Below are 26,063 nucleotides of genomic sequence, written 5' to 3' on the forward strand. Positions count from 1 at the left end.
TGGGGTAAAACCGAACGAGGTCAACGAAAAAGTTTTCAAAGTTTGCAACTTGAAAATAAATTAGGTTGCATCACTGCTGCAAGAGGTCGAAGGTGGAGTTTCTAATAGGCCAGAGGATGTTTTTCAGTAAAATATTAGTAACCTTGTTGGCACTTTTGGGCCAAAAAATAAAAACCTATTTAACCTACTTATTCCACTGTCCTACTCCACCTGAATGTGTCCTTTATCTGAAAGGAGTGTCTAACTAAGTTATCTACTATGATAGGATAGCTGGGATATTTCTTGCAGTGCTTGAGCGGCCACTAAGGCGAGTTAGTGGCGCTTGAGTGAGTGCACGATTCAATGGAATGAATCCGAGAGAAAGTACTAGGAGCTGGGTGCTGGGTGCGGCCAGACAGTTGACTTCAAAGTAGTGTTCCTGGCGAAAAGTTTGCATTCGCATAATAGGATTATTCAAAGTAATAAGTTGTTGTTCTTCTTTCACTTTTGCCCGCCTAGATGCTACCAAGATACTGATGATTTCTCAGGCGTGGGTGGAGGCTAGTACTTTGAAATTCAAATCTTGGCGAGACAAAAGAAAGACAGGCGACAGGTGAGTTGCTAACTTTTTTCGACAGCTGCCTGTGAGTATGCAACATATTCTGTTGCATGAAATCCAAAGCCACAGAAAGCCACAAGCCACAAAAAATACCATAAATACCAAGAAGCCTAACGGATATTTAAAACCTTTTTCAAGAAAAGATAAAATGATTACTTCTTGCAATTAAATATGCCATTTGAAGCTGAACTTGCCTTAAATCTAGTACATTCTTTAATTATTTCTCAGAAAGCTATTGTCTCCTTTTCGTATCACTGTGTAGCTTCATATGCAGAACCTCTCTGCAGCTGTGTTGGGGTCTATTCCTCTATTTTGTTGTTTTGTGACCACTTTCGAACTTTAGCCAGCTTCCGCTTTTCGCTTTTCCGCCCTGTGCAACTTAAGTGCATGCCACACGCTTATCGGTCACATCCATTCGCTCCAGTCACACACACTCACAATAGGCATTAGGAGGGGCTTTTGGGGCTTAGGCCAAGATTTTGGGCCAACCCGGTGGGCCAGAAGTAAGTTCGGTAAGTGGACTTGGAGTGACCTTTTTTGTGGGGATACTGCGGCCCTGCCTTTCTGGCCCACTCAGATTGGACCGCCAGCGGATGGTCGGCTAGTCGAAAGTTCAACACACACAATAAAATTATGCAAATCTTGGGATCAGCCCCACACACGCACTATAGGCCAGATTCTCACAGGCAAGTGGCAAGGCAAAAGTTTAGTTGTGGTTTTGCTTTCGGGTTCAATTTTTGATTTATTAATTAAAGTAATTGCTCGAGTTGCAAAGGGTTCTGGCAATTGAATGAGAAATTGCCGAAGGAAGCCAGCTTCTTCTTGGCATATTTGATGATTCGTGGTGAAGGCTTTTACGAATTTCTTTAATCTCTTTGATATGGAAATCTAGTTGTAAAAGGCTTCAAAATGAAATATGAATAGCATTCCATATGTCTTCATCAAAATGAAGACCCTAGCTCTTCGTTATGAATAGGACAAAGTAGCTTAATTATCTAATTTGCGTTTAATGGCATATTTAAAAGCCAGGAATTATGCTGCACACTCGACAATCTAAAAGGCTATTGTCACTCAGGACTCAGGTTGGGAGGATGCGTGTGTGTCTCTGCGAGGGGGAGGTGGCTCTAACAACCCAAATAACTGCTTAATTTGTTTTTCCTTCCCAGCCATCCCAACCCTTTCACCTTTGCTGTTTGCTTTCAAAGCAAGGCAACATCAGGCGATGGGGACAAACAAAGGCTGACCTGAACCCAAACTCAAACTTTAACTCAAGCCCCAAGCCCCAAACCCAAACTCAAACCCAAAAACTCAAAGCTGTAACCCCCGAAAAACCCAAAACCCGTAACCCGTCAGCTGTTATTGTTGTTGTTCTGGCCTGGCTGTTAGTTTGTTGACTTTAATGGACCAGAGTTCTTGTAGAGGCTCCTTCTCAGCTCTGAAAAGTAAAAAAAACTGACACCGGCTGATGGTCACATGCGGTTCAACGCCCAGAAAGATGAAATTTCCAAAAACCCGACCAGACCAGGCGAGGCAGCAGAAATTATTTGCCACTTTTTGGTAGCCTCGGTCTCTAACCCTCTGGTTAAAAGCGTTCCGGGCTTGTTTATGCCTAAATCAATTTGCTGCATGAACGGGTCTTAAGTGTAAGCGAAAGGAAAAGGATTCCCCAAAGGCTCGAAGGAAGCCTTTGTCCCCTCCAGCACCATCCACCTCCTCCTCCTCATCCATTCATATTCATACGTGTCCCAGACTAAAGGATTATTAGGAACTTTCCACTCTGCAACAGTGAGACGTGAGTGGCCTACAGAGGGGGCTACGGCTTGTGTGGTTTTCCCTTCTTGTTTTTGTTTAGTTTTTTTTTTTAATAAAAACAAATTATAAAGGAAATTCTGTAGCACCAGGAGCAGAGCCTGGAATTTGTACTATCTCTTAATAAATATTCTGGAATTGTTTTCGCTGCTGTTGGTGAATGCGTTTTGTTGGCCATACATGCATACACACATCAAGTATTTGGCCATAAAAATGCACAGCTCCCTGGCTCCACAGCTCCACAGCTCAGGAACTTTTTCGCATATTAAAGCCGCAAAGTAACAGGGGGAGGGAATGGGTTAAGAGGCGGGGATAGACATGATGTTGACCCTTGTGAAGCTACTGCATTCTTGGCCATATGCAAAATGTGGGTCAAATAAGCCAGAAAGGATTGCGCGCACAACCATTACGTGATGCACGTGCCACACCTCAGCATGTGGGCGTGCCCGAATGTCTCTGATGGACCTCCTACCACCCACACCCACTCAGTATATTTCTCTCTCTTTTTCTCCCTCTGTCGAAAATGCCACAATTCATCTTTTTAATCGCGACCCATAAATCAAATGTGCGCCGCAAAAATGCAGGCCAAAAGGAAGAATTCCTGGTGTTGCAGGTACACCTCAATGGCAGGCTTTAAGGTTTTCCCGTGGAAATTAGAGGCGATAGTGGAAAAATTACCATATATTCTAGATGAAATCTGTGCAACAGTAATTGCTCTCCAGGGACTTTTTTTTTTAACTGACAACCCTTCTTTATTAAATTGAAATTAAAGTCTGTTATAGTTTTATAAATTGTGATAATAAACTTACTTTCTGGTCGATCAAAATCCAATTACAGCTTGCTTTCTAAAGGAAACAGCATATGCTCGGCACGTCGGCCAATAACAATAATTATTGAGCTGTGCAAATTAGTTGGCCAAAACGGGAGGCCTGGGAGAACAAGAGCCTTTCGCCTCCTCGGCCATAAATCAAACTAAACCATGTATGCATGTCCTTTGTTGACCGTATTCTGGCCGGGTGTGTGTGGGCCAAGTGGTTAATTGGCTCAGCATTCGGTCGCAAGGTAAAGGAAAAATATTTGTGTTTAATTTGGTTACACACATTTCGGGTTGGAGGAGCTGCAAATTGATTATTACTAGCCGGGAAGGAGGGACTCTTCAGGGGAGCTAGGAGCCAGAATGGTGGTATGGGAGCCGCAATCTGCGCCATTCTCGGCTTCGCATTTCCCTTGCCGCTCCATTGGACTGCGGTTTTTGTAAACGAGCACAAGAGCAGCAGAGGGCACTGGGACAGGCACGACGACGACATGGCCATGTTGTCGGTCGTCATGGGTTAACATGACTATGTTGGTCTTAAAGTGGGTGTGCAGAGAAAAAAAAATATTGGATTCAAGTCATTATACTAAAGGGCTTATTGGAAATAAAAGCAAGTTGCTGGACATGTATTTTTAAGATACTTTTAAATCGAAACATGTAGGAATGTATCTCCCCGAAATACCCCCATTTGAATGGACTATTTCTTTCAGTGAAAGATATATTTATTTTTTAGATACCTTTAAAGCTATAAACTTAGGTCCCCAATTTCTTCCAGTGTTTCAATATTCGAAAGATTCGCCACAAACGCGAACTGAGATGCGAGCTGGGAGTCTCTGGTTTCAGTTGACAGCTTCAGCTTTCCAGACCCTCCACCGCCGCCCCCTCGCTCTGTTACTCTACCGCCCCACCGCCCACTCCCCCCTGATGATTACGCAAAATTGAATGGCCGTGCATCCTCTTGGCGTGCATGTAGCTACATCTCTACATGCTCGTCCGTCCCTGTCTGTGTGTCAATTTGAGTGTTGAAAAGTGGTCTCCAGTGGCGGCGGTTTAGTTTGCTTTTCGCGTCTCCTCCAGTCTCCACCCTCTGCCACCCACACCTCCCCCTTGGCAAACAGCAATTCTCAGCCTCTCCGGCGGGAGTCGCGAATTTTTGCTTGCCATTTGTGTGCAGATAACTTTGTTGCTGGCTTGTGTGTTGTTTTCCCGGTTGTGCGTGCAGTGTGTGTTTTATTTATACACTCCCACAGCCATCAGTCCTACTGGAAGAGGCCACCACCCCCACTGAAACTACAGTTGCCACCCCCCAAAAAACAGACAAATCCAAATTCAAATTCAATAGCCGGAGTAGAAGTTTGCTACTTAAGGAGCAAAAGTATCTAGCAGATACATTTGGACGGCTTAGACTGTAGTTTGCCCGACAAATCAATGGCCAAAATACACTTCCCTCCGAAAGTATGCCGAAAGGGCAATAAGATTTATGAACCTATTTTTGGCAAAAGAAGGATATTTAGAAAATAATTCCAGTTTACATTTTATTACAATTTTCTTCCCCCCGAAAGATCCTTGAAATAAATACATAAAAATACAAAGAATCTTGAGTTGCCAAAGGCCAGACCCCAACAGAAACACACACACATCGTCAGAACAAAGTTCGGTTCGCTTAATTACTGCACGCAGTGTAGAGTACTCTAGGACACGGCGGCAGCAAGTTGCAAGTTCCCGGCAATCCTCCATGCTAAGTAGAGCAAAGAACATTTACGTTACTTGTTTCTTGTCGATTGAGTGAACCAACAAAAGCCGCAACAACTTGGAGCAGTAACTTCAAGTCGCTATTTCTCACTAGGAGCCCCAGCACCAGCTACTCCCTCCTCTGAGCCATCATCAGGCCACAAAAGTTGTGCGCCACCCCACTTATCAACCACAAATAGGTGGCAGAGTGTACATATGCAAATGTTTCTCCAGAGAGTTAGGTAGGGACTCACCTCGAATGTTGTGAAGACGATTTTCTCAATGGAGCCAAAGTAGCGTTCCCACAGGACCTGAGTCTGCTGGCGTAGAGCAAAGATTCGTTCCACCGATATCGAGCGCACTGTATCTGGTACCTGGAAGCGCAGAACAGAAATAAGATAGTATAGTATAGTATGAGAAAGACCCTGCCCTTATACGTAATCCCAGCTTAATAGATGCAGCTCATCCGGGCACCTGAGCCACAATGCATTAATTTACCATGCGCAACTTAATTGGTTAAAGGATTTTAGCCACCCACGGGTGCCATCCATCATAATTGCAGGGCAACTAGCTGCAGTAAGGGGAGAGGAAATTGCGGTGGCGGTGACGGTGGCAGTGGCGCCTCAGTAGGTGGGGCACTAAATTCAAACAGTTTAAAGAGTTTGCCCAGCCAGTCGAGCTCGAGTCGTCTCGAGTTTGGAGTCCGTGCTCAAGTTTCCTGCTCAAGTTAACTTAATTAATTGCATTTCCTGCCAATAAACTACAAAGGCAAACATGCCAATGGACGGGGGAATGAGGACCGGGCACAGGAAGTGCAGGGACAGGACGAAAAAGTCCAAGGACATGAAGGAAAAAGGAGCAGCAGGGCAGCCGGGCAGCAGAGCAGTGGGAGAAAAAAAAGGAGGAACGATGGCAGGGCAATTGGCAAACAATGCGCCAAGACTTTGTCGCGAATGAAGTGCGACAGTGGCACTAAGGACACTGAGAAAATCTATTAACCAAAAAGGACTAAAGTATCTAAGGTATTCTGACTATATTTCTTTCAATGCAAGTCCTGGTCATCTGAAAGGAATGTCCTTTTCGTTTTAGTTTTGGGCAGCCACTCACGTGGATGTGATTGGCAAATCCTGGCCGCCAACAAAGGTAAGCTTAGAGCTAAGGACGCAGGACTCTCAAAGCTTTAATATTATTCCTTTTACTAAAAATTAAACAGATGCAAGGAAGGCAAAAGAATCTGGTATGAGTATTTACTCAAGTGCCCTGCAAAAAAAACGAGCTTATTTGTCCGCAAATACATTTACATAATATATTCCATTTTCTTGAAGCGAAAACAAAAATACATTTTCCGCTCGAATTCACTTGGCCAAGGACCTGACTTACTGGCCATACATCTGGGCACCGGCTACAGGTGCACAAATCTCCGTAAATCCTGGCAAAATATTCATCAATGGCAAGTGGGGCTCGGCCATAAAAAGTGCAACAAATATTTGCGACACTGTAAAGTGGCATGCAGCGTCAGAGAGTGTGTCTTTGCCATCAGAGCTCCATGGCCATAAACAATGAAAAGTTTCCTCTTTTTAGACAGGGGGCACAAATGAAATCGCTTTGGCCAAACGACTGACTCCGAAAGTGGCACACCAAACTGCCACTAAATAGTGGAGAGGGAGTGTGCCAGGCAATGCGATGGGCATTCAATATTTCATATCCCCCATTGTGTATGTATAGTCCCCCAACTATATAACCATTCGTAGATATCAATAAATATATATAGCTATGGAATCCGGATCGGCTCACCTGCAGCAGGAGGCGCTCATCGGCCCAAATGGCGGCCTGCTTCCAATCGATTTTCGATTCAAACGGCAACACCCAAGCGTTGGACAATAGCACAGGTATGCATCCAGCCTGCAGGGCTTCGAGGAATCTGAAATGAAAGAAAATAAAAAGGACGACCCGAAAAAAAACGCCATGAAAAAATGGAATTGTGAAATGTAAAATGAAAATTGTTTTTTATGTTTTCTCTTTTTTTTTTACCACTTTTATTACTCTTTTTGCAAAGGTTTATTATTCTTTTTTTTTTTGATTTTTTGCTTACCTAAAGGAACCCAAACGACGTCCACGCGGAACCAAACAGAAAGTGGAATTTTGCAGTAAAGTCTCGTAGTCGTACCTGCAACGAAAGAGATGGATAGAGCAGGTGAGAAAGAGACGGGGCGAGCATGTAAATTAGTGGAGGGCCATGGCATTGCATAATGGGATTGTGAAGCAATTAATCGAACAATGCCACGAGGCGACGAAAATGCGACCCCAAGGAGATGTAGACATCCGTTGGAGAACTTACCGGAGCTGCAGTATGATGATAGTTACGTGAAAAGAACAAAAAGGACATGAAAAGGACGAAATTGTCCTTGCTAATGCCATTCGGCACAAGAACTTTAAAGAGAAGCGGAAGAAATTATTCACCAAAACCACATTTCCCTCAAATTTGGATTTGCCTCACTCCCTACATTAGTGTAATTATCCTTTGGACTATTTGCTCGTCCTTGGCCAGATTACTTTCCATTGAATTTTTCGTAGAAATAATTCAAAACCCCCCAATGTAAATCCATTTCATTCAACTCGTTTTCCTTTGCTCTTTGATATCGGAGGAAATTCCAGTAATTCCAGCTTAATGCTCAACAGGGCGTATGCTTAACATTTGATCACATTACTCATACGCCACGTTATCCGACTACATAAGAGGGATCCCGGAGCGGCCCTCAAGGGGGCGGGAGAGTGGTGCTGAGACCACAGAGCGCGATTTGTGCGGCCACTTTAATCTTTAATTTCAAAATCAAAGCCACGAAATGCTTCAAACTGCCATAATACCCATACGCCATGTACGCCAAACATTGATCCAGGTGTATGCGTGGGCGGTGAAGTGCTTTGTTCCTGCAACGGCCAGTGGATGGCGGGTGCATGGGGATGGGGATGGGAATGAGGTGGCATTGGTTAGGACTACCAGTTTACAAGTTAAGTTGCGCGTAAAATTACATGTAGTTGGGCATGTCCAGCCCTCCAGGCAGCTGAAATGCTGTTCCCTTTTATCCGACCACTGGCCCACTAGCCCATCCCGGGCCCCTCCGGGTCCTAGAACTCCCCTAAATGGTCAGCAATTTGAGCTCCGTACAGTCGCGTTTTAAAAGCAAAATCAGCAAAAAAACATTTATTAGGAAACTGCATGCGCAGCTTTTTGGACATTGACAACGCACCGCAGGAGCAAGTGAGACAGGACAAGAGAACGAGTGAGAGAGATGGGGCTAACTTGCAACAGTTCCAGACTTTGGTATGAATAATCTTGAGCAAACAACATAAATTGCATGTTGGCTTGCTTCTGACATTTCGGCGAGAGTTGAAAAATTACCCTGCCAACTGCATAGGCAGGCAACAATTCCAGCTCCAGGGAGATAGTTTATAAAGCTAAGGCCAAGTACAGTTACGCAACAAGGACTAAAAAACCTTTGGGTTTATTCATTTATCAAAAAAAGTATAGCTACTGATTAGGGATAGCTTTCAAATTGCATGTTTGATTCTAAAAAGTGATAGAATGTGGAGGTTTTTTATGTGAAGGCGTGGTTAGCACCTAACTAATTAGACAATATTATGCAAGTCTATGTCTTTGCATGTTTGGTGGCTCTAAATAGGAAGCAAAAATGTGAGCTACTTGTGCAGGTCACTGCACTTGCCACTGTGGCCCAATCCTTGTGGACTCCCCCCCTTCCTGTTCGCTTGTTAGCTACTTGTTTAAGCAATTAAGAGCCGCCAACATGCAACGTTGTTGCTTTTGTTGCTTAGACAGCAGCTTAGTTTCCTTAGCAACCCCCAGCACCCCGGCACCCTTCTCGGCCCAACTTTAATTAAATGATTTTTAGCTTTCAGCCAAGTTAAGCGAACAGTTCTCTACTATACACAGTACTGTATACTGTTTAGTTCAGTTAAGTTTTGGCTGGGCTCCGGGTTGTTTCAACATCATGCGAGCAAAACTTTTGCTATTTACACGCGTTTGTTGTCAAAAGTTGTTGCTGCCACTGCCACTGGTAGTGGCACAACCATGCTGCCTCAACATCTCTACTGCCTCTGTGCTTTGCCCGTTTATGCCGCTGGCCCTGCCCTGCCAGCCTAGTTAAGCTCGAAAAGCGCTTGGCCACTTCATTAGGCATTAGACAGATGGCTGGGAATTACCAGGATCAGCGGCGGAGATGCCTTCCAGGCCTTTCGCTCCACCGTGCAGCTATAATTAATATTGCTTTTGATTTTTCTCATTTGCATTTTTAAGCATCACTAAGCTGCTTCCTTCTAAAAGGGAAGTACTTTTATTTAAAAAGTTTCATAGAACTTGGCAAGTTCTCTTCATTAAAGGCTGAGAATGTTTTAAAATTGGTTAATATTTTGATTTTGTAGCCCAAGCTATCACTCTCTGTGAGTCTCCACCTGTTGCCGGGGATCTGGTTGGGGCAGGAAGTCGACTCATGCCACAAAGTAAGTCACTTCAGTTCATGTCAATTGCTTGAGCCTAGGCCAGCAGAAAATTAACATAAGCAACTGGCAAACTGGGGAAACTGGGGAAACTGACAAGGGAGTCGCATCCAGCTACCAGCTCGCAGCAGGCATATAATTTAAGTGGTTTCCAGCTGTCAAAGGTTGCCCTTCCTGTGGTTTCATTTTCCTGCCCTCTGTTGATTTTTTCCCTGTGCCATGATTGCCGCCTCTGCCGTTCCTGTTGTTCTGGGAGCTCAAGCTGATTGAGTGACTGACAAACTGACTGACTGGCGGGCGCTGGGGGGCATTGTGATTTCCTATTTAGTCCCATCATTTGGGCTTTGCCTTTGACAGGCACACCAGCCTCTACCTTTGGCCCTTTTTCACATTTTTCTTTTTTTGGAATGTAATCCACCCTATTGTAGTTTTCCGCATATCGACTCACGACTACTTCAGAATCTTTATTTCCAAGTAGGTATATTTCTTTTGTGGCTTTTGCATTGTGCCTTGTCATCTTTGATTTTGGCCAAGAGCTCTTCACAGGCACATTCCTTTTCATTGGCCCCCGAGGCGTATACGCAACTTTTAGTTAATTGCTTAAAGGCGCGGGCTTTTTCCAATGGCGGGGTCTTGCTTGTCAACTGCAGCGAAATGCAAAATTAATTAAAAAGATCCTAAAACAGCAAAAATGAAGCAAAAATGAGGCAAAAACTATAAATGAGCAAAAGAAAAGTGGGCGAAATGTCAAGCCAGAGCTCAAGACGGCTTGGCTAAAAGTTTTTTGGCCCGAAAGCTTAAAGCCAATAGTACCAGGAGTGAGAAATGGCGATGAATTTCAATGAAAATTAAATTTTTCAAAAACAGCATTCGAAATAAAGACAATTTGGAAAGCATTTCGAATGCACTGCCCGTCGCCGGAGAACGAGCCAGGGAGCAAAGAACAAACAAAAAAATTAAACAAAAGGAGCAGATAGAGAAGCTCAGCAAAAATAGAGAAAATAGAGGGAAAACTGGAGAGAAAAAGTGGGAGAAAAACGCAGCTGTAAAAGTTGCCATTGTTTGGCCAAAAAGCAGGGTAGCAGCAAGGACACAAAAAAGATGATAAGAAAAAGGACACCGGGGAAAAATAGTTTAGTGGAGATTTGAAATTAGAACAACTTTAGTTAGAACATAAAACTTTTATACAATCCCATCTAGAATTATTTTAGAATTTGTTTAAGTGTAAAAGAATAACAACAAAAGAATAGAAATAAGTGGAAAAGGCAGCGAAACATTAAACATGGCGCATTAGTTACAAGTGCAAAGCTCGCATCAAACGTCCTCCAGAGAGGCCCCACCCACACTCTGCCCCCCCATTCTCTGCTGGCCATTTCCCAAGCTTTCTTTGTGGCCAGCTTGGTAGTCGCTTGTCGCCAGCTTGTGATAATGGCTCATAATGAAAGCAGAAAAGGCAGCATAACCGCACGGAGACGCTGTGCAATTGCACAAAATGCGTATGGGAGTTTACCGGAAAGAGGGAGGAAAAATGGGAAAAAGGTTTTCCCCAGCTTCCAAATGCATGAAAATCAAATGCATTTATGATTATTACAGAGATTCAAAGACACTATTATGGCCCCTACATGAAAACGGTGTGGCTCTAAAGTTTAAACCATAAAAGTTTAAGAGAGGAAAATATTTATTATTTTCCTTTGAAAGACACATGCTGTCGTCTCCACAAAAGCCAACAATCATTTTCCAATATTCATTGAAATTTAATAAATACACAATTTCTAAGGCTGGGGAAATTAAAAGGGCCTGGGTGTAAAGTCTGGTTATTATTTTCTCAGTTCATGGCAGGTCCTTATGCCCAGGACATTAAGGCAATGGCCGGCAATTACTTGGCACGTTTTTTGGGGCAACTTACATACCGACACACACCGAAGAAAAGCTATATAATAGCAGAAAGGGGAAATAGGAGAAAGTACTCAAAGAAATTGCCATTGCAGGACTGGTTACTAGCTTGCTTTTTCTCGGGAGCCCGAGCTGGAGCAGGAGTCTTTAGGAGAGCCCGGCGCCTTCTGTTCCAGCAGCTACCTTTGCTCCTTGTTCGCCGCCTGCAAGTGTGTCGCCTTTTTAAAGTGATTTATGTGGAAATCTGAGATTAACGTGGAAAGTGGCAACGAGTGGGGGCAGGAGGGCTGGAGGGCTGAAGGCGAGGCTCTGCAACCAGGTGCAATGGCAGCTGCACCTTGCTGCTGCACCGAACTACCGAAGTTTTCACTCCTGCCTGCCTGCTCCTGCTTGTTGTTGATAATGATGATGCTGGCATGAAAATTTATTACTTGGGAAATTACATTATGAAAAATGCATAAAGCCGGATTTGAGAAGGGCATAAGGGAGAGGAAGAGAGTGGGGGGGAAAGAGTCCTGTAATGAGTTGACTGCCAAAGATCCTTGCTTCCCTGATTTTCATATGTTTAAATTAGTTGCCATGTTCGAAAGTGGGGGATTGAATTTTAAATTCATTTCAAAAGAGTATCCTTAGTAGATCCTTTAACTCCTGGCGGACCATTCCACACCCCCATACACCCAAATAAGTTTCAAAAATTACGTATTGAAAATTGGCCAAAAAAAAAAGAGAAAGAAAGAAACTTTATAAATTGTTAAGCCCAAATTAAAGGGCCACAAAAAGTTGAAAGTTGCCGCGGGACAACCTTGAGGAAATGGGGTGTTGCACACACATCCACAAACTTGGTTACGTGTGGCTGCAACAGTTGGCGTGCCCTGCCAGCTACGTGGCGTATACGTAATTTCGTCGCGTCTGCTGTTAGCCACAAAAAAACACACACACACTAAGGAGGCTAAAAGAAAATGAGGAACAACTTTTACTCCCAAGGACATTTACATGGCGCCTCTTATTATTTCTCGCAGTTGCCGCTTTGAGCTGAGACTTCCAAAATAGGCACAGTCTGCTTTACAAAAACACAGCCATCTACTCTTACACTGCAACCACAAGCAAAGTTAGTCCTTAGGGTCCTTTGGCAACCGCATAGTCCAACTGTTTGTGGCAAGAAATGGATAAAATCGTTGACCTCGTTGATCAGAAGCCACAAAAAAAAATGAAACTGGCGCCGTGCGGCATGTTTTTGCACTCATTGCTGTCATCATCGGCGGCTCATCAACCGCCAGCCCCGTGCCCCTGATGTCCTTGCTGCACACATATGTTGCATGACAACAACGCCGCGGAAAAGCCATTGACGCCTAAGGCTCATTACAACACAACCCACCGCCAAAAAAAAAAAGAGACGTTTTGTGAAGCGACAGCGGGGGCAACAAAAAAATTTCATTAAAAGCAGCTCAAGGTTTCTGAATGCAGTTGGGAAAGTTTTCTTTTTCGGCTGCGGAGTCGGCAGGGTGTCGAGGGCCAGGCGGCTGTAAGGATGGAGTAATAACAAAACTTTTTAATGGATTTTCCTTTAAAGAATATGGCAATAAATATACACACATACATATTGTTTTTGAGAAAAAGTCCCGACAATTAAAGTTAAGTTTTTACGATCTTAGGATGAACTTGAAATTGCTAATAAATATTAAAATGGAAAATATTCAAGAAATATGTCTTAAAATTTATGAGTTACAGTACAGAGACGTCATGAAATTTTGAAGGCCTCATAAATATATTTCAACTCCTGTATAAATATTCATAAAACAATCTTTGGTTCTTGGTTTTCTAATAACATTAATTTGATACTTCACTGACCGTCGACTTGATGGCCATAGAAAATGGGAAAAGTTTCCTAAAGTCATTGTCAAATTGAATGGATTTCGGTTTCTGGTTTCCGATACTACTATGTATAGATACCCAGATACCCTCATCACCATGTATATTAAGTGGCAGCCACAACAACAGCTCTCATTTTGCATATTAATGTCGGGGAGGGAAACTCATCAAAAATCCAAAGGAACTTTCATGAGCTTTTAGAGATTGTCTGCAAAAAAAAAAATGGAAAATGGAAAAATCGCTGATGCTATTCAAGGGCATTATGCAATTTTCCCCAAAAATATACATATATACACGTACACCCATAGTTGGACACAAAACAACATGTAGGGAAGGAAACTGAGAAGGAAGTATGGAAAAGATATATCTGACAGGTGCATTAACGAAGTTTCCAGACGGCGAAGGCCCAGGTCCCCCCTGATAAAAAATGATGTGAGTGGGAAAGCAATTTGCTTGATTATGTAGAACATTGGGGTTTGTAGGGGAGAAAGGATCCACAAAAGGATATACAGAGGAAGGAGGATGCAGGACGAGCATAAATCGCTGACGCTTGACGCCAAAAGCAGATTTGTCGCATAAGTCATGTCATATTACGGTGGCGGGAAGGCGACAGACAACGCGGTGAGGCGCCAGAAAGAGTACAAGCGAGTGGCGAAGAAAGTGACGGCAAGCTGGGCGCTCAAAATCTGAAAAATTGCATTCAATTAAAGGTAAAAGGTGACATTTTTGCTTGTTTCCTCCGTTGTGAAGTATCTAGATATGCAGTAGACTGTGTAGTTCCTTTATCTTCAAACTCAATCAAGTGATGAGTACATTCTTGACAACCCACTGCTATAACTTCATTTCAACCATTAATTTGGTGAAAGTAAATGGGCCAAGTCTGGCCCGAAAAACATTTCAAATCATCTGACCATGATTGAAAAGTCACCGCCCCTAGTATCCGATTCTGGCGCTAAACGAAATCCATTGGCATTGCAAATGCCTTTGGCCCGAGTGTCGTGCCATTTAAATGAGCTTGTCAAGTCGGATTTCAGGACATTAATCACCACGCACAGCCAAGCTGGATGGATAGAGATAGAGGGCGGACTCCGCCTAGGACTCCGGTTAATGGCCAAAGGATGGGGCGTGGCAGCTATTAGCACGATGGCGGAGGCTAAACAAATTACTTTGCCGACCCAATGACAGCTAGAAACAATTTCTGGCCATCATCTCGGACTATATTGGATGGAGGGATTGGGGTATACCATCATCATCTTTACTTACCTGTCGTACTCGCGGTTGTCCTCGTCACAGCGATTATCCTGCAGCTCCCGCCAACTCTTCCCATGACGACAGGTGGTAACCAGGACCATGTCGCGTCCATTGTGCAAATGGAAGAGCGAGTTTCTTGTCTCCGAGCCAATGCCGTGCACGTACCTGGAAAATCAGAGATAAACAGGATTGTTATTAAAGAGGATTTTGGGAGATAGTTCCTAAAAATAACTCTCAACTCTTGACTAGAGAACTATATAGTTAGCTTTATGTGTGTCTTTAAATAAAATAGCCTTCAGTATTCGGCCCTCTGAGCCCTGTTACACCTAAGCTCTGATTTCGATTTTATTTCAGTGCTTGAAGTTGTTGTCTTACATTGAAATCCAATCGCATCCATATCGCTACGAAGCTCGCAAAATGCTTACCCAAACACAAAAGCAAACAAGGCAATAGATGGGAATAGATGGCAGTTGGCAGTTGGATTAAACTGCTTCGATTGTTCAGTTGGCATAAACAGCGGAGTCAAAATCAATTGCAATAAACCAACCGCACGGCAAAAATGAGGCAGCAAAGCGAGGCAAGTAGGGGAGTTGGGGTCCCAAAATGAGTGTTGCGGACGGGATGATTCCGCTTAGATACGGGCTGGAATCTAAGCTGACCGTCAGCAGAGCAGCAATTGAAACAAAAGATGAACATTGCGACAGGGATACCAACAAAGGATGGCTATCACACACACACACTTCCATAGATACATGGAAGTAGTAAACGTTTTCAAGTATATATGGCTAAGCAAAAATGGTGGCAGTAGTGAGGCACTGAACAAAAATCTACTATAACTAAACTTACATCATGCTAAGAAATAGATTTTAAAGCCTCTAATATTAAATAATCGAGTCTAGCTTTAGATTATTATATACGAAGTAGGTCACATTTAGACATAACCGGAAACGCCATGTATTTTTGAAGGCAGTTTTAGTATTTTATTAAATATTTCAATATTTACTGGGATCTGAATTATACCTATCAGTGCCCTAAAAACAAGCCTTACAATTATTAAAAAATATTTACTTTTTAAAGCAACTAACATAGCATTTATTCAATATTTGGTATGAAAGTCTAAACTATTATTAAATACACATATCTTTAAGATATTATTTACGCGGAAACGCGTTTTATGTTTGAAAGAAGTTGTAGTATTTTATGAAATATTTCAATACTTCTTTAGATTTCAATTTTTTTCTCAGTGCCCTAAGAAAGCTTTCGCATCAGCAGTCGAGCAGAAAAGGAGAAGCTTCTGGTAGCACAACAGCAACAACAACAAAAAAGTGAAGAATCCACTGAGCAGGATAAGGTTGTGCGGTTTTCATAGTGTGTGTGTTTGTGTGTGCAATTTCCTTCTGCTTGGCTTGCAGTTGAGCAAATTTCATACACAATGAGCCACCACCACTGCCCGGCTGCTCCTTGCTCCCTGCTCCTTGCCGAGCAATCCAGCCAAAAAGGACGAAGGCGAAAAAAACTAAACTAAACCAAGCCAAACCAAACTCGGCCACACAGCAGATTGGGCAGCGCTGATTTCCGTTGTCCGACAACTGGGAGTATCCTCTACTTCTCCTGGCTCCTAGCTAAAAGGAGGAAAGGACTCCAAGGAGGCGGCAAGGAGCGGCGGCTAAGCCATAAGTTATTTGATTTAATCAGCGTGTCGTTGCCGGCGGCGCTTTCTGAGGTTACGGCTTCAGAATCGAAATGAAACAAAAATGTGTGCGTATCAATGGGCATGGATGGGAAAAAAGTGGGTCACTTGGGCTACAGTGTATGTACCTTAAAGGATATCAATAAATCCTCTATAAAGATTAAAGAAATGAAACAATTATTAAAGCCAAATAATCACAAAAAAGAAAAAAGAGAAACCAAAATCTTTACAAATTCCATCAATTGAAAACCAATTTGCCGCCAAGGGACACGCTAATGATACGAATAAATTGATACAACAATTTATTTGTCAATTTATTTCCATAACAAATTTGATTGAATATGACAGCCGCCATAGCAACAAAAAAAAATGAATCATACTGGCATTGGGAAGCCCTAAAAAATGGCGGGGGACGTGAATTTTATGGGGCATCAGGGATTCAGCAGCAGGCACTTGTGCCTTTCTGTCGTGCCTCGTGTAAATTAATTTAGGACGTTCGCAGATCTACAATAAGATGGAACAGGGACTGGGACTGATACTGAGACTGGGAGAGAGAAAGATGGCAGCCACATTAATATAAATTAAGTAAGAGGCCTGGCAGAGCGGCTAAAAAAATGCTTTCAGCGCCCATTACCAACTGGCTATGGCCTGTTCTAATCTAATTTATGCCCTAAATGGCTCAATGGCCCGCAGTATCTGGGTATCCTGCAACAAAGTGGCTCTGTTTCGACTGAGAATTTAAAGGCAACATTAACTTGAAACAAATGGTAATAGCACTTAAAGCAGTACAGTACTAGTACAGGACAAATAAATATTTCTCTCTATTTAATTTGTAATTTTTCTGACAACTGCAATTTACATTTCAACGCCAAAAGGACCTGCCCAGAGGATAGGGGTGACTCTTAATCGGCTGCAATTGGATAAATTGTTTTCGCCCAAAAAACGAACAAAACATCGGACGGCGGGTCGGCCGTCCATTCATAGGGAATGAATGCCCTGAAATGGGTCAATTAAATATTGATTGGACCAGGCTGCAAGCCACGACCAAAGCCCAAGCCGAAACAAAAAAAAGGAGGAAGAACCCGGTATCAGTACAGGAAGTGAGGCCAAAGGACTCGAAAGCCATTTCGGGGGGCCTGTCATCGCCAGTTCGGCTCCAATGACAATAAAGTGCAATAACCAGACACAAAGACCGTTGAACCAGGCCATAGCGGAGCACGATAGTCCTGCTCCTGACCACTAATCCAAACATAATCTAAAATAATTGAGTATGCCCAGGACGCGAAGGACCTGCACCCATCCCACACCCATCCGCCCGCACTCTGAATAATTTATGCGCGCATTAAATAAGCTTAAAATGTGTGTGTGTCTGGGGCTGTAGTTTCTTTTTGTTTCGTCCTGGGGGGTTGGGGCTGTGGAGTCCCCGCGGCCATTGCCTGACACTTTCGGCTTACATGGGTTAATGCCTTGGCGGACCCTTGTGCGCGCTGCTAAGGGGCTATGGCTTATGACATAAGTTTATGTTTTTTTCGCATATTTTTTTTTTCATCCGCCATCCTGCTGCACAGACTCTGGTCTCTGGTTTCTGGTCTGGAAGTTGTCGCCTTCGCGGGCCAAGCGCCTTGGGTTATGCAGCATTTGCTCCGGCTCAGGCTTATCTATGCAACTTCAAAGCTTTTGTGATGGCCCAGTCACATTCACAGACACCCACTAGGACACACTAGGACGCACACATACGAGCTCGGCAGAGCTGACAATCCATGGATAGAAAACTGAGAATACGTGGCGTATGCGCAATATTTTCAGCTCTGCTTTTGTGGAGCAGAAAATGGTGTCGCCATTGAAGGCAAAAATGCAACCAGAGCAGCAGAAAAAAAATGTATCGGGAACAACAGAATCGCCCCTGGCATTAAATCAGTCCAAAAAGAAAAAAAAAATCAGTAGAAAAGCAGTATATGGACAACTCCGGACAGCAGGACATCAGGATAGCAAGGATATGTCCATGTATATGTAAAAAATTGGAGGACTGTTGGATGGAAAAAGGGCAGGTAAATGCTTGTTTACCCTCGAAATACACTATTAAGTTTAACAACTGCCACAATAACAGAATCAATATCAATAAATTGGCTAGTGAAAATATAAGAACTTTAAAATAAATGGAAATTAAAAGCCTCAAAAGGTCTGTTCTCTTCTGTAAAACATCACCTTCTAGGCTTAACCTAACCAAGCCCCCAGCTATCCCTGCCATACTGATGGCTGTCACATGTAAGTGACCATCGATCCGTATCAATCAGGGTCCGATTCGGAGGCCTGTTTCCATTACTCGTCAAAGTTATTGCCTCAGACAATGCTTCTGAAGAGAGTGTCTATGGTAGGCACCGAAATACGAACGTTATCAAGGTTTTTGGGATGAGATGTCTTTCTGGGTGGGAGGATTGGATGTAGTGTGTAGTGTCAGTATTAGTGTTAGTGTGGTAGTGTTACTAGTAGCTACCATCTACCAGATATCTCAGAATCCAGGCAAATTTCGAGCTCATACAATTTGCAGTTAGCTCTCGCCTTATGCTTGGCCAACTGATATGGCTGTGGAACGAGTAACCCAAGAGTTCTCTCAGCTCCTTCAGGCTTACAATTCGACTACACCAAGAGAAATCTCTCTAGTCTTGGTTTAAGTATTTCTTTTATAAAAAATTATGGATTTGAAATCATAATTCTACTTTAAAATTCACTTTATTATTTGCCTATGAAATAATTAAATGTTTATCTTTAATTTTTTTCAGGGTGTGCGTGTGTGCCGGTTCGTTGTTGCTGTGGCCTGTTTGGTTTTATTGTGTTTATATTTGGCTTAGGGCATCAATTTGCTTTTATGCAAGGACGAGTACAACAACAAGGAGTGCGGGACGTTGGCTGTAAGCTAGCATTATCAGGAAAGTCAGGCTAGGCAGCAATAACACAAATATGTCTATATACGCAGGACGTACATGAGGAGCATGTACAGTCCACAATGTAAAGGCATATTGCATTAGAGGAAAGGGGGCTACTATGAGTTGGCTACTGATGGCTCAGCGCTGTGTAGCTTCCACTCGTGCCACAATGTTGCATCGATTACATAATCCATTTACACAAATGGCATTTTAAATACATTATTGACTGAAGCGTGGAGCGCGTATCGAACGAAACAACAGCTCTTCAGCACCCGCTCCACGCTGCGTATACGCAATGTGGCAGGAACACAAGGCAAGGACTAAGCAAACACACTATAAAGACATTAATTTCTCAGTGTCGGCGTGGCCATTTAACAGATGTTTAATTAGAGCACAAAATGCAATTATTACAACTTGATAACCTTGCAAAAGGGCAAGACAAATCGGATTAACTCGGCCTAAAGGCCATCAAAATTTATTGCCAGCTTATACCAGATAATATCTGAAGGATACCCGAGAATTAACACTTTAATAGCTTCAAACTGTTCTCCATATTCATGGCTTAAACCCCTTTTAGCCCCGCAACCAAATACTTTAAAACTATTTCCACTTTATTAGTTCGAAAGTATGCAACTATACACATTTTTCAGCTCAAAGGGAGTCCTGGCATAAAGGCAAATTAAATCTAATTAAACTCATATTTTTATTGCCTTTTCGTCCTTTTGACATTTGAAATTCCTGAATATTGCGTATAAATTTCTCACATGACCACTCGACTCCACAAAAGGCATTTTATTAAATAAAATATGCGAGTGTATGGCGTTGACACACGTCGCCCCGTAATGAGGCATTTGACTTTGAAGTGGTGACACCTGGCGCCAAAAAATATATATACGATAATGTAATATGCACATATCTGTAGCTGTAAGTGTTCAAGTGGAGCACTTTGATCAAACAAAAGGAAATATCTCAACAAACATCAGCAGCATGGCCATCATCGTGCCCATCATCGTTGCGAGTTGAAAAATGCATACACGCCACAAAGTCATTTGGCGAAGCGAATCGTTTGGCACGTTTTGGCCAACAGATGGAGATGGCCGGCCATTGATGAAGAAAATGATGATGAAAAGCGAAAATAATAATGATGAGGATACAATATGTATAGGATTGTATAGTAGTGTGCGGCGTCAATAAATTGAAGAGCAGAGGCAAGGCAGAAACCGAAAACGCTCATTAATAAATATTAAGTCATAATTAAACAGTTTGGCTTCTGCTGCTGCTGATGATGATGGCACATCCACATTGGTGCCTGGTGCAAATCGAAGAAGCTTTTTCGATTATAATTTAACAAATATTTAAAGCGAAACCCAACCAAAGCGTTCAGTTCACGCCACCCGGTAGGCAAGAGGCAGCTGCAAAATGCAGCAAGAAATCAAGCAGCAAGAAAATGCACACGGAAACTGAAAACTATAAACTGAAAACTAGAGGAAGGAAAGAAATATGTATGTAAAGGCAAAATAGACAAACCACAAGATACTTGAAAAGTAATGGAACTAATTGCCTGACGAAAGGCGGCCAGGCCAGCCCAAAAAGCTATAGCCATTGTTCCCAACGAAAGTGAAAATGCCAATGCCAAGCTCAAAGCCAACGAGCTCTCCGGTGTAATTGGAGCAACTTGCAACTTGCCACAGCTAGTGGCAACTACTAGCTAGGTAGTATATAAAAGCAGGTGCTTGGCGCGCAGGCGCCGACAGTTGATTTTTGCCAACAGACCCACAACGAGCTCGTAATTTGCCAGTAACTCCAGTCAGCCAGTCACTAGTTTCCACTTGCCACTTCAGATATTCAAATCGAACGGTGGGAATATTCGCGTTTTTTTTCGGAGACATGAGGAAGCATTGCGTAAGTAAGCCACAAGCGGATTACCAAGGAAGTGTAACACATCAGCTAATTGTTTCTTGTCAACCTGCTACGTATCCGGATCGGAATTGGATTATTAAAACTCTAGATTTATGGGATTTCGCTGATGCTGCTGTTGCTCAACCTAAACGGGATTAGGAGTGAGCAGCAGGCTGAAGATCACAGGTGAGTATCTATAATACACCCCCAACACTAGGAGGAACATCTTGAATATCCCCCCCTAGAATCCAACGACGCTTCATGTGGCAAGAGATGAACAACTCCGTAATGGGTGGGGTGTTGGGAAGAATGTTCAATGGAGCCCGGGCCATGAAGACCATGATAACCGATCTGCTGCCGAATGCGGCGGGACACAACCAAAAGACCACTGTGGACTTCCTGCCCACTGAGATGACCCGGGTGAAGTACATCATCCGGAATCCCCATAACAACAAGCCCATGAAGATCATCAAGATGCGGCCATCGCCTAAGAAAGTGGTCAAGTTCAGGAGACCCCTACCCAAGCCCACAGTGACGGAGATGACCACAGTCATCAAGTACGACAACAGGATGAGGCAGCTTGAGAAGGAGCAGGAGCTAATCGCCGAAGGCAAGGCGCCCATGACCAGCGACGAGGCCATTATGGAGAAGTACTTCAAGTCGAAGAGACCACGCGGCGGCTCCTCCAACGAGGTCATCTCCGGCAAGATCATGGAGTACCAGAGCTGGAAGCCCGTCTACAAGCCCGGCGAGTATCCCAGCTCCTTTGTGACCCTGAAGCCCCAGCCCCTGACTCGCCTGCACACGAACATTGCCAGCGGGGATCATGAGATGCTGCCGAAGCCCGAGAAGCTGGTCAGCTACGAGTACGAGCAGGATATGGAGGAGGAGGCGGAGGCCGAGAACGAGGTGGCCAAGCAGATGGGTCACCGCTACGAGGTCACAGAACACACCGGCGAGGGCAGTGAGGAACTGGAGTCGGTGGCCTCCATGGAGAGTGGTTTTGTGCCCAGCCAGGGCATGAGTTTCAAGCAGACTCAGACGCCGAGGCCCAGGACTCGCACCACCACGAGCAGCCCCACAACCACAACCAGCACCACAGAGGCGCCCAACTACCCCGCCTCGTTCCTCAAGAAGTACCGCGAAAGGGAGGCCGTTGCCACCACCACCCGGCGGCCGCGGAAACATCACCATCATCACCACAACAAGGAGGTGTATGTGATCCGCGAGGGCGAGGATCACTCCGAGTCCAATACCACGCCGCCCAGCTTCGCCATGAGCAGTCTGCGCGCCCGTCTCCAGGAGCAGCAGCGCCAGCAGAAGCACCAGCACAAGCAGCAGCTGGAGGAGGAGGAGCTGGAGGCCGCCCTGGTGGAGGCGATGCACGGCGACAAGTGGCCCTCGGAGGTGGCCCACAGCAGCTTCCAGCTGGCCAGTCCCATCGGCCCCAGTGCCGTGGCCTTTGAGCAGCCGTTGGCCCCCAAGGCGCCCAAGAGCCAGTATAAGCGGCAGACCCGGGAAAATATCCGGCAGCGAGGATCCATCAAGTTCGGGGACAAGCCCAACTACGACGAGGCCTGAGGGGAACATAATTCGGGAAGCAGGGTCATCAGTTAGCAACCAAAGAGTCAAGGCTACACAGTAAGCTACACAGAGAGAAACAAAGGGAGATTTTTGTAAGGAACTTTTTCGGCTTTTGGGAGGGATATGTTTTTTATTTTTTATCCAAAATTGCTTAGTACAAAATTATGAAATATTTAAAGAGTTTAAATTATTAAATGCTAGAAAATATAAAATGAAATTCTTAAGCTTATAAATATTTACATTTTAAAACTAAAAAGTGTAACCTTGTGGAAAAGATGAAAATTAAAATAAAATTAAAACATAAAATCGATAGTTTTTGTTTTTTGTGCAACAATAATTGTTAACCGTATTTGAACTCTTTCAATTGGGCTTATCTGAGATTGAAGTTGGCGTTTTTAGCCAAGTTTACTTAGCCAGACGTGGCATTTGAACAACAATTTCCCATCAAAATTCAAAGTCAATGCACCCGAGGCACGCAATCTACGTATATGCAACATGCCGCAACGGACATAAAACTCTGAAAATATTTTACCTTTTAATTAATGCCAGTTGGCTTCATTAGTATTGGTATTAGTTATATATATTGTAGTAATGTTTAGGGGTTGTACTATATGCGTTATCGCAATCCGCTTTAGCTGCTTGCATTTGACAACTAATTTAAAAAGTTTACATGGCCGACAGCCTTGGGGGATTGAAATCGAGAACATTTACGGCAAAGTGGGTTAAACCTGCTATAAATTCCAGCAGAAGCGGCCGCAGAACAAAAGCCCTAAGACACACCGAGCGAAAGAGAAAGGGAAACTCTAGGGGAAAGAGATGGCTACAGGGCCCGAACAAAGAAAAGCGCATTTCCACTTTGAGTGCGGTTTTTAATCAACTAAAGCAGCGACAACAACAAACTGCAACTAAATTAAAAAAAAAAAGAAAAACTGAGAAAAAAAATCCCAGAAGAAAGACTGAGAAGGCCCACTAAAAAGGAGAGAGATGGCCAGATTGAGGTGAAAGAGACGGACGACGGTAAAACGCGATAAACTTTAAATGAAACGACATGTCGGCTTAACAGGCCGGGGAAAATGGAGGGAAAACAAGGCAAAATGGAAGGGAAAACCAGGGAAAAGCTCGGGAAAAGGGGGAGAAGAAGCCTACAGATTGGAATTGCCGATAGCCGACAATGCCGTGCAATAAGATAAGAGAATTCTAGATTGCGGAATGGCACGTCGAAAGACCCGAGAAGGCAATGAAATTATCCGGGCTGGAATAACTTAAAACTGGGTTGAATACACAAGAGTATGTGTACACGATACAATACTTGCCACAAATTAAGACTATCCGCCATATAATGTCTTAATTTTTCGCACCAAACAAGGCCAGCGAGATAAATAATTGCTCAATTATGCTAAAAACCTATCGATTCAAAGATGAATCTTTAAAAAGCCATAAACCATTTAATTTATTTTCCAGCGAATGCCAAGTTTCTTTTCTTCTAGTTGGCCAAATAGCCGAAAAGTTTCCGCAAAACTTTCATTTATCGGAATATTAAATTCTTTATGGACTTTCAATACCGCGCCGAAGATTTTCCAAAGAATAAAATTGTATTTTTTTGGAGAAAATGATTGCAATTTTCGGGGAAATTCAAATTTGTAGCAAGAGGAAATAAAATAACAATTTCCCAAAGTCGCACCTACGCCCACGACAACAGGCGCACCAAAAGTTGCCAAGTGGAATTTGCCTTTTTTCAAGGACATCATTGGAACATGGTCGAGGCATTTTTTTTTTCTTTGCGTGGAGTGAGTGAGGGTCTCGAAGTCAGGTCCCATGTCGACCTGCTCCTGCCTACACCTGTCCACTGGCAGGAAACGTGTCCTGCCGTCTGGCCCTCTCTGCTCTTTCGCCTCTGAAGGCTGAAGTCCCACTGTCGTTCCAAGTCGAGTCGAGTGCACCAAATACAAATTAGAATTTAAATGAACAATGCAACCAGAGCGGAAGTTTTCACGGGTGTGAGTGGATTTCTTTGTATTTGTGTCTCTATCTATGATGGTGTGGGTGTGGGTGTATGTCCTTGTAGGTATATATGGGTGACATTATTGGTGACATTGCACGTAGTACGCGTGGGCCAACAACATCAACAGCAACGAAAACCAGCACATCCCCTGCAATGGCCATAATGCCATACAGTTTGGCGCGTACTCGTCTACCGCTCCCTTTTTCGACCATTTTCCTTCAAACGTGTTTTTTTGCCGTATTTTGCAAGACTTCAAAATGTTACAAAAAAAAAGAAGGAATAGTTTTTGGAATTTGTTCATCCAAGAAGTTCTTTTAGAAGCGAGTGGCCTTAACTCAACGGCAAAATGTCAAATGGATTAAGGGAACTTTGTATCAGTCCCACCCGTACGATATGCGGCAGCGGCCCTCAGAAACTGAAGAACTTTTAAAATACTACCATACCATAGTATTATAAAAGCACTTCCTGAAAAACTGCCACTCCCTTCTCCTCACTCATTGTAATTCTCGTTTCGTCAATCACTTGTGTGGGAAAAGCAGTCTCCTTTTGAAAATCCAGTCCCTGAGAGTTAAATTAAATATTGAAATAGCATTTAAATTGTAGCACACTTAACGAGAGAAACAGTTGGACATGAAATGCGTGCATTTAACCTCTTTTTTTTTCCATCCAACACTTTCATTAATTTTCCCGACACCTTCTGGCGACCTGCTGCTGTCAATGTTGAATTTATTAAAGCGAAATTCTTTTAATTAAAAAGATGACAGGTGAAAAATGGACAGTTTTGTGGGATGGCAGGATTGGGCAGATGGATGGCATGGCAGTATGGCTGGGAAGGGGTGTGCCACATCAAAACAGAGTCGTGTCCAAATTATATTAATTATGAATTTGAACAATTCCGTTGAAGCCAATTTGTGCCTGTCCTCGTTGCCGTTCGAGCATTGAACTCGCAATCAGCAAAGTCGTCTCACATATACCACGAGCTGATTCATTTGCCGTAGAAAACATTTTGTTTGCTTTCCAAAACCCCCACACACACACAGACCGACGGGGATATGGGTTTCGGCGAGGGTGTGTACTAACCGGCGGGTAAAAACGATAGCTCTCTGGCAGTGTTTAGCGTCAGGTTTCGAAGTGCGAAATGTTCCCTGCTCGCTAAAAAATTAAATATTCAAATATAGCTGCTGCCACAGCTCAGCGGAGCCATCCAACTCAGGAGGGGCAGAGCCTGGCAGGCGGCGGGTGGAACAGAAGGCGTTTAGTTTGGGGATGCAGGACTCTCGAACTAAAGAGGGACACGAGCAGTTGCACACATCCATATTCATGCATGGAGGGAGACAAAATTGTTTTATTCTATATGGTTATGGAGGGAAATAAATATTCTGAATTTCATTCTTTGGACTCTGAAACTCTGATTTTATGGGGAATAAAGCTTCAACATATTTTGAAGTATAACGTTCAAGAATGGGAGGGAGTTTGGTGAAGATATG

The 26,063-nt window shown here is 43.5% G+C and overlaps 2 protein-coding genes across 3 annotated transcripts in view; one reads left to right on the forward strand and one right to left on the reverse strand.

Moving 5' to 3' along the window:
• ttv (exostosin glycosyltransferase 1 ttv) overlaps positions 1 to 26,063 on the reverse strand; it is a 60,826-nt gene that overhangs the window by 21,864 nt on the left and 12,899 nt on the right. For both annotated transcript variants that reach the window (XR_001773185.3, XM_017238652.3), the window contains exons 2-5: positions 14,490 to 14,642; positions 7,045 to 7,119; positions 6,747 to 6,873; positions 5,207 to 5,326 (exon numbers count right to left, since the gene is read on the reverse strand). Coding sequence is in view for 1 of the 2 variants with exons in the window: in XM_017238652.3 (XP_017094141.2) it covers positions 5,207 to 5,326; positions 6,747 to 6,873; positions 7,045 to 7,119; positions 14,490 to 14,642 (475 nt within the window). In the remaining variant the exon portion in view is untranslated. The remainder of the gene's footprint in view (positions 1 to 5,206; positions 5,327 to 6,746; positions 6,874 to 7,044; positions 7,120 to 14,489; positions 14,643 to 26,063) is intronic.
• On the forward strand, positions 21,064 to 22,648 carry LOC108123481 (uncharacterized). The gene is made up of 2 exons (XM_017238655.3): positions 21,064 to 21,176; positions 21,236 to 22,648. Exons 1-2 carry the CDS (start codon positions 21,118 to 21,120, stop codon positions 22,569 to 22,571), a joined length of 1,395 nt encoding a protein of 464 aa, XP_017094144.3. The 5' UTR covers positions 21,064 to 21,117; the 3' UTR covers positions 22,572 to 22,648.

This window comes from Drosophila bipectinata, chromosome 2R (assembly GCF_030179905.1).
Source record: "Drosophila bipectinata strain 14024-0381.07 chromosome 2R, DbipHiC1v2, whole genome shotgun sequence".
Lineage (NCBI taxonomy): Eukaryota > Metazoa > Arthropoda > Insecta > Diptera > Drosophilidae > Drosophila > Drosophila bipectinata.

Bases quoted from the DNA above. Each gene is read 5' to 3' on its own strand.
- LOC108123481 (XM_017238655.3), top strand. From the start codon at position 21,118: ATGCTGCTGTTGCTCAACCTAAACGGGATTAGGAGTGAGCAGCAGGCT. The intron at 21,177-21,235 runs GTGAGTATCTAT...ATCCCCCCCTAG, and splicing joins CAGCAGGCTGAAGATCACAG to AATCCAACGACGCTTCATGT.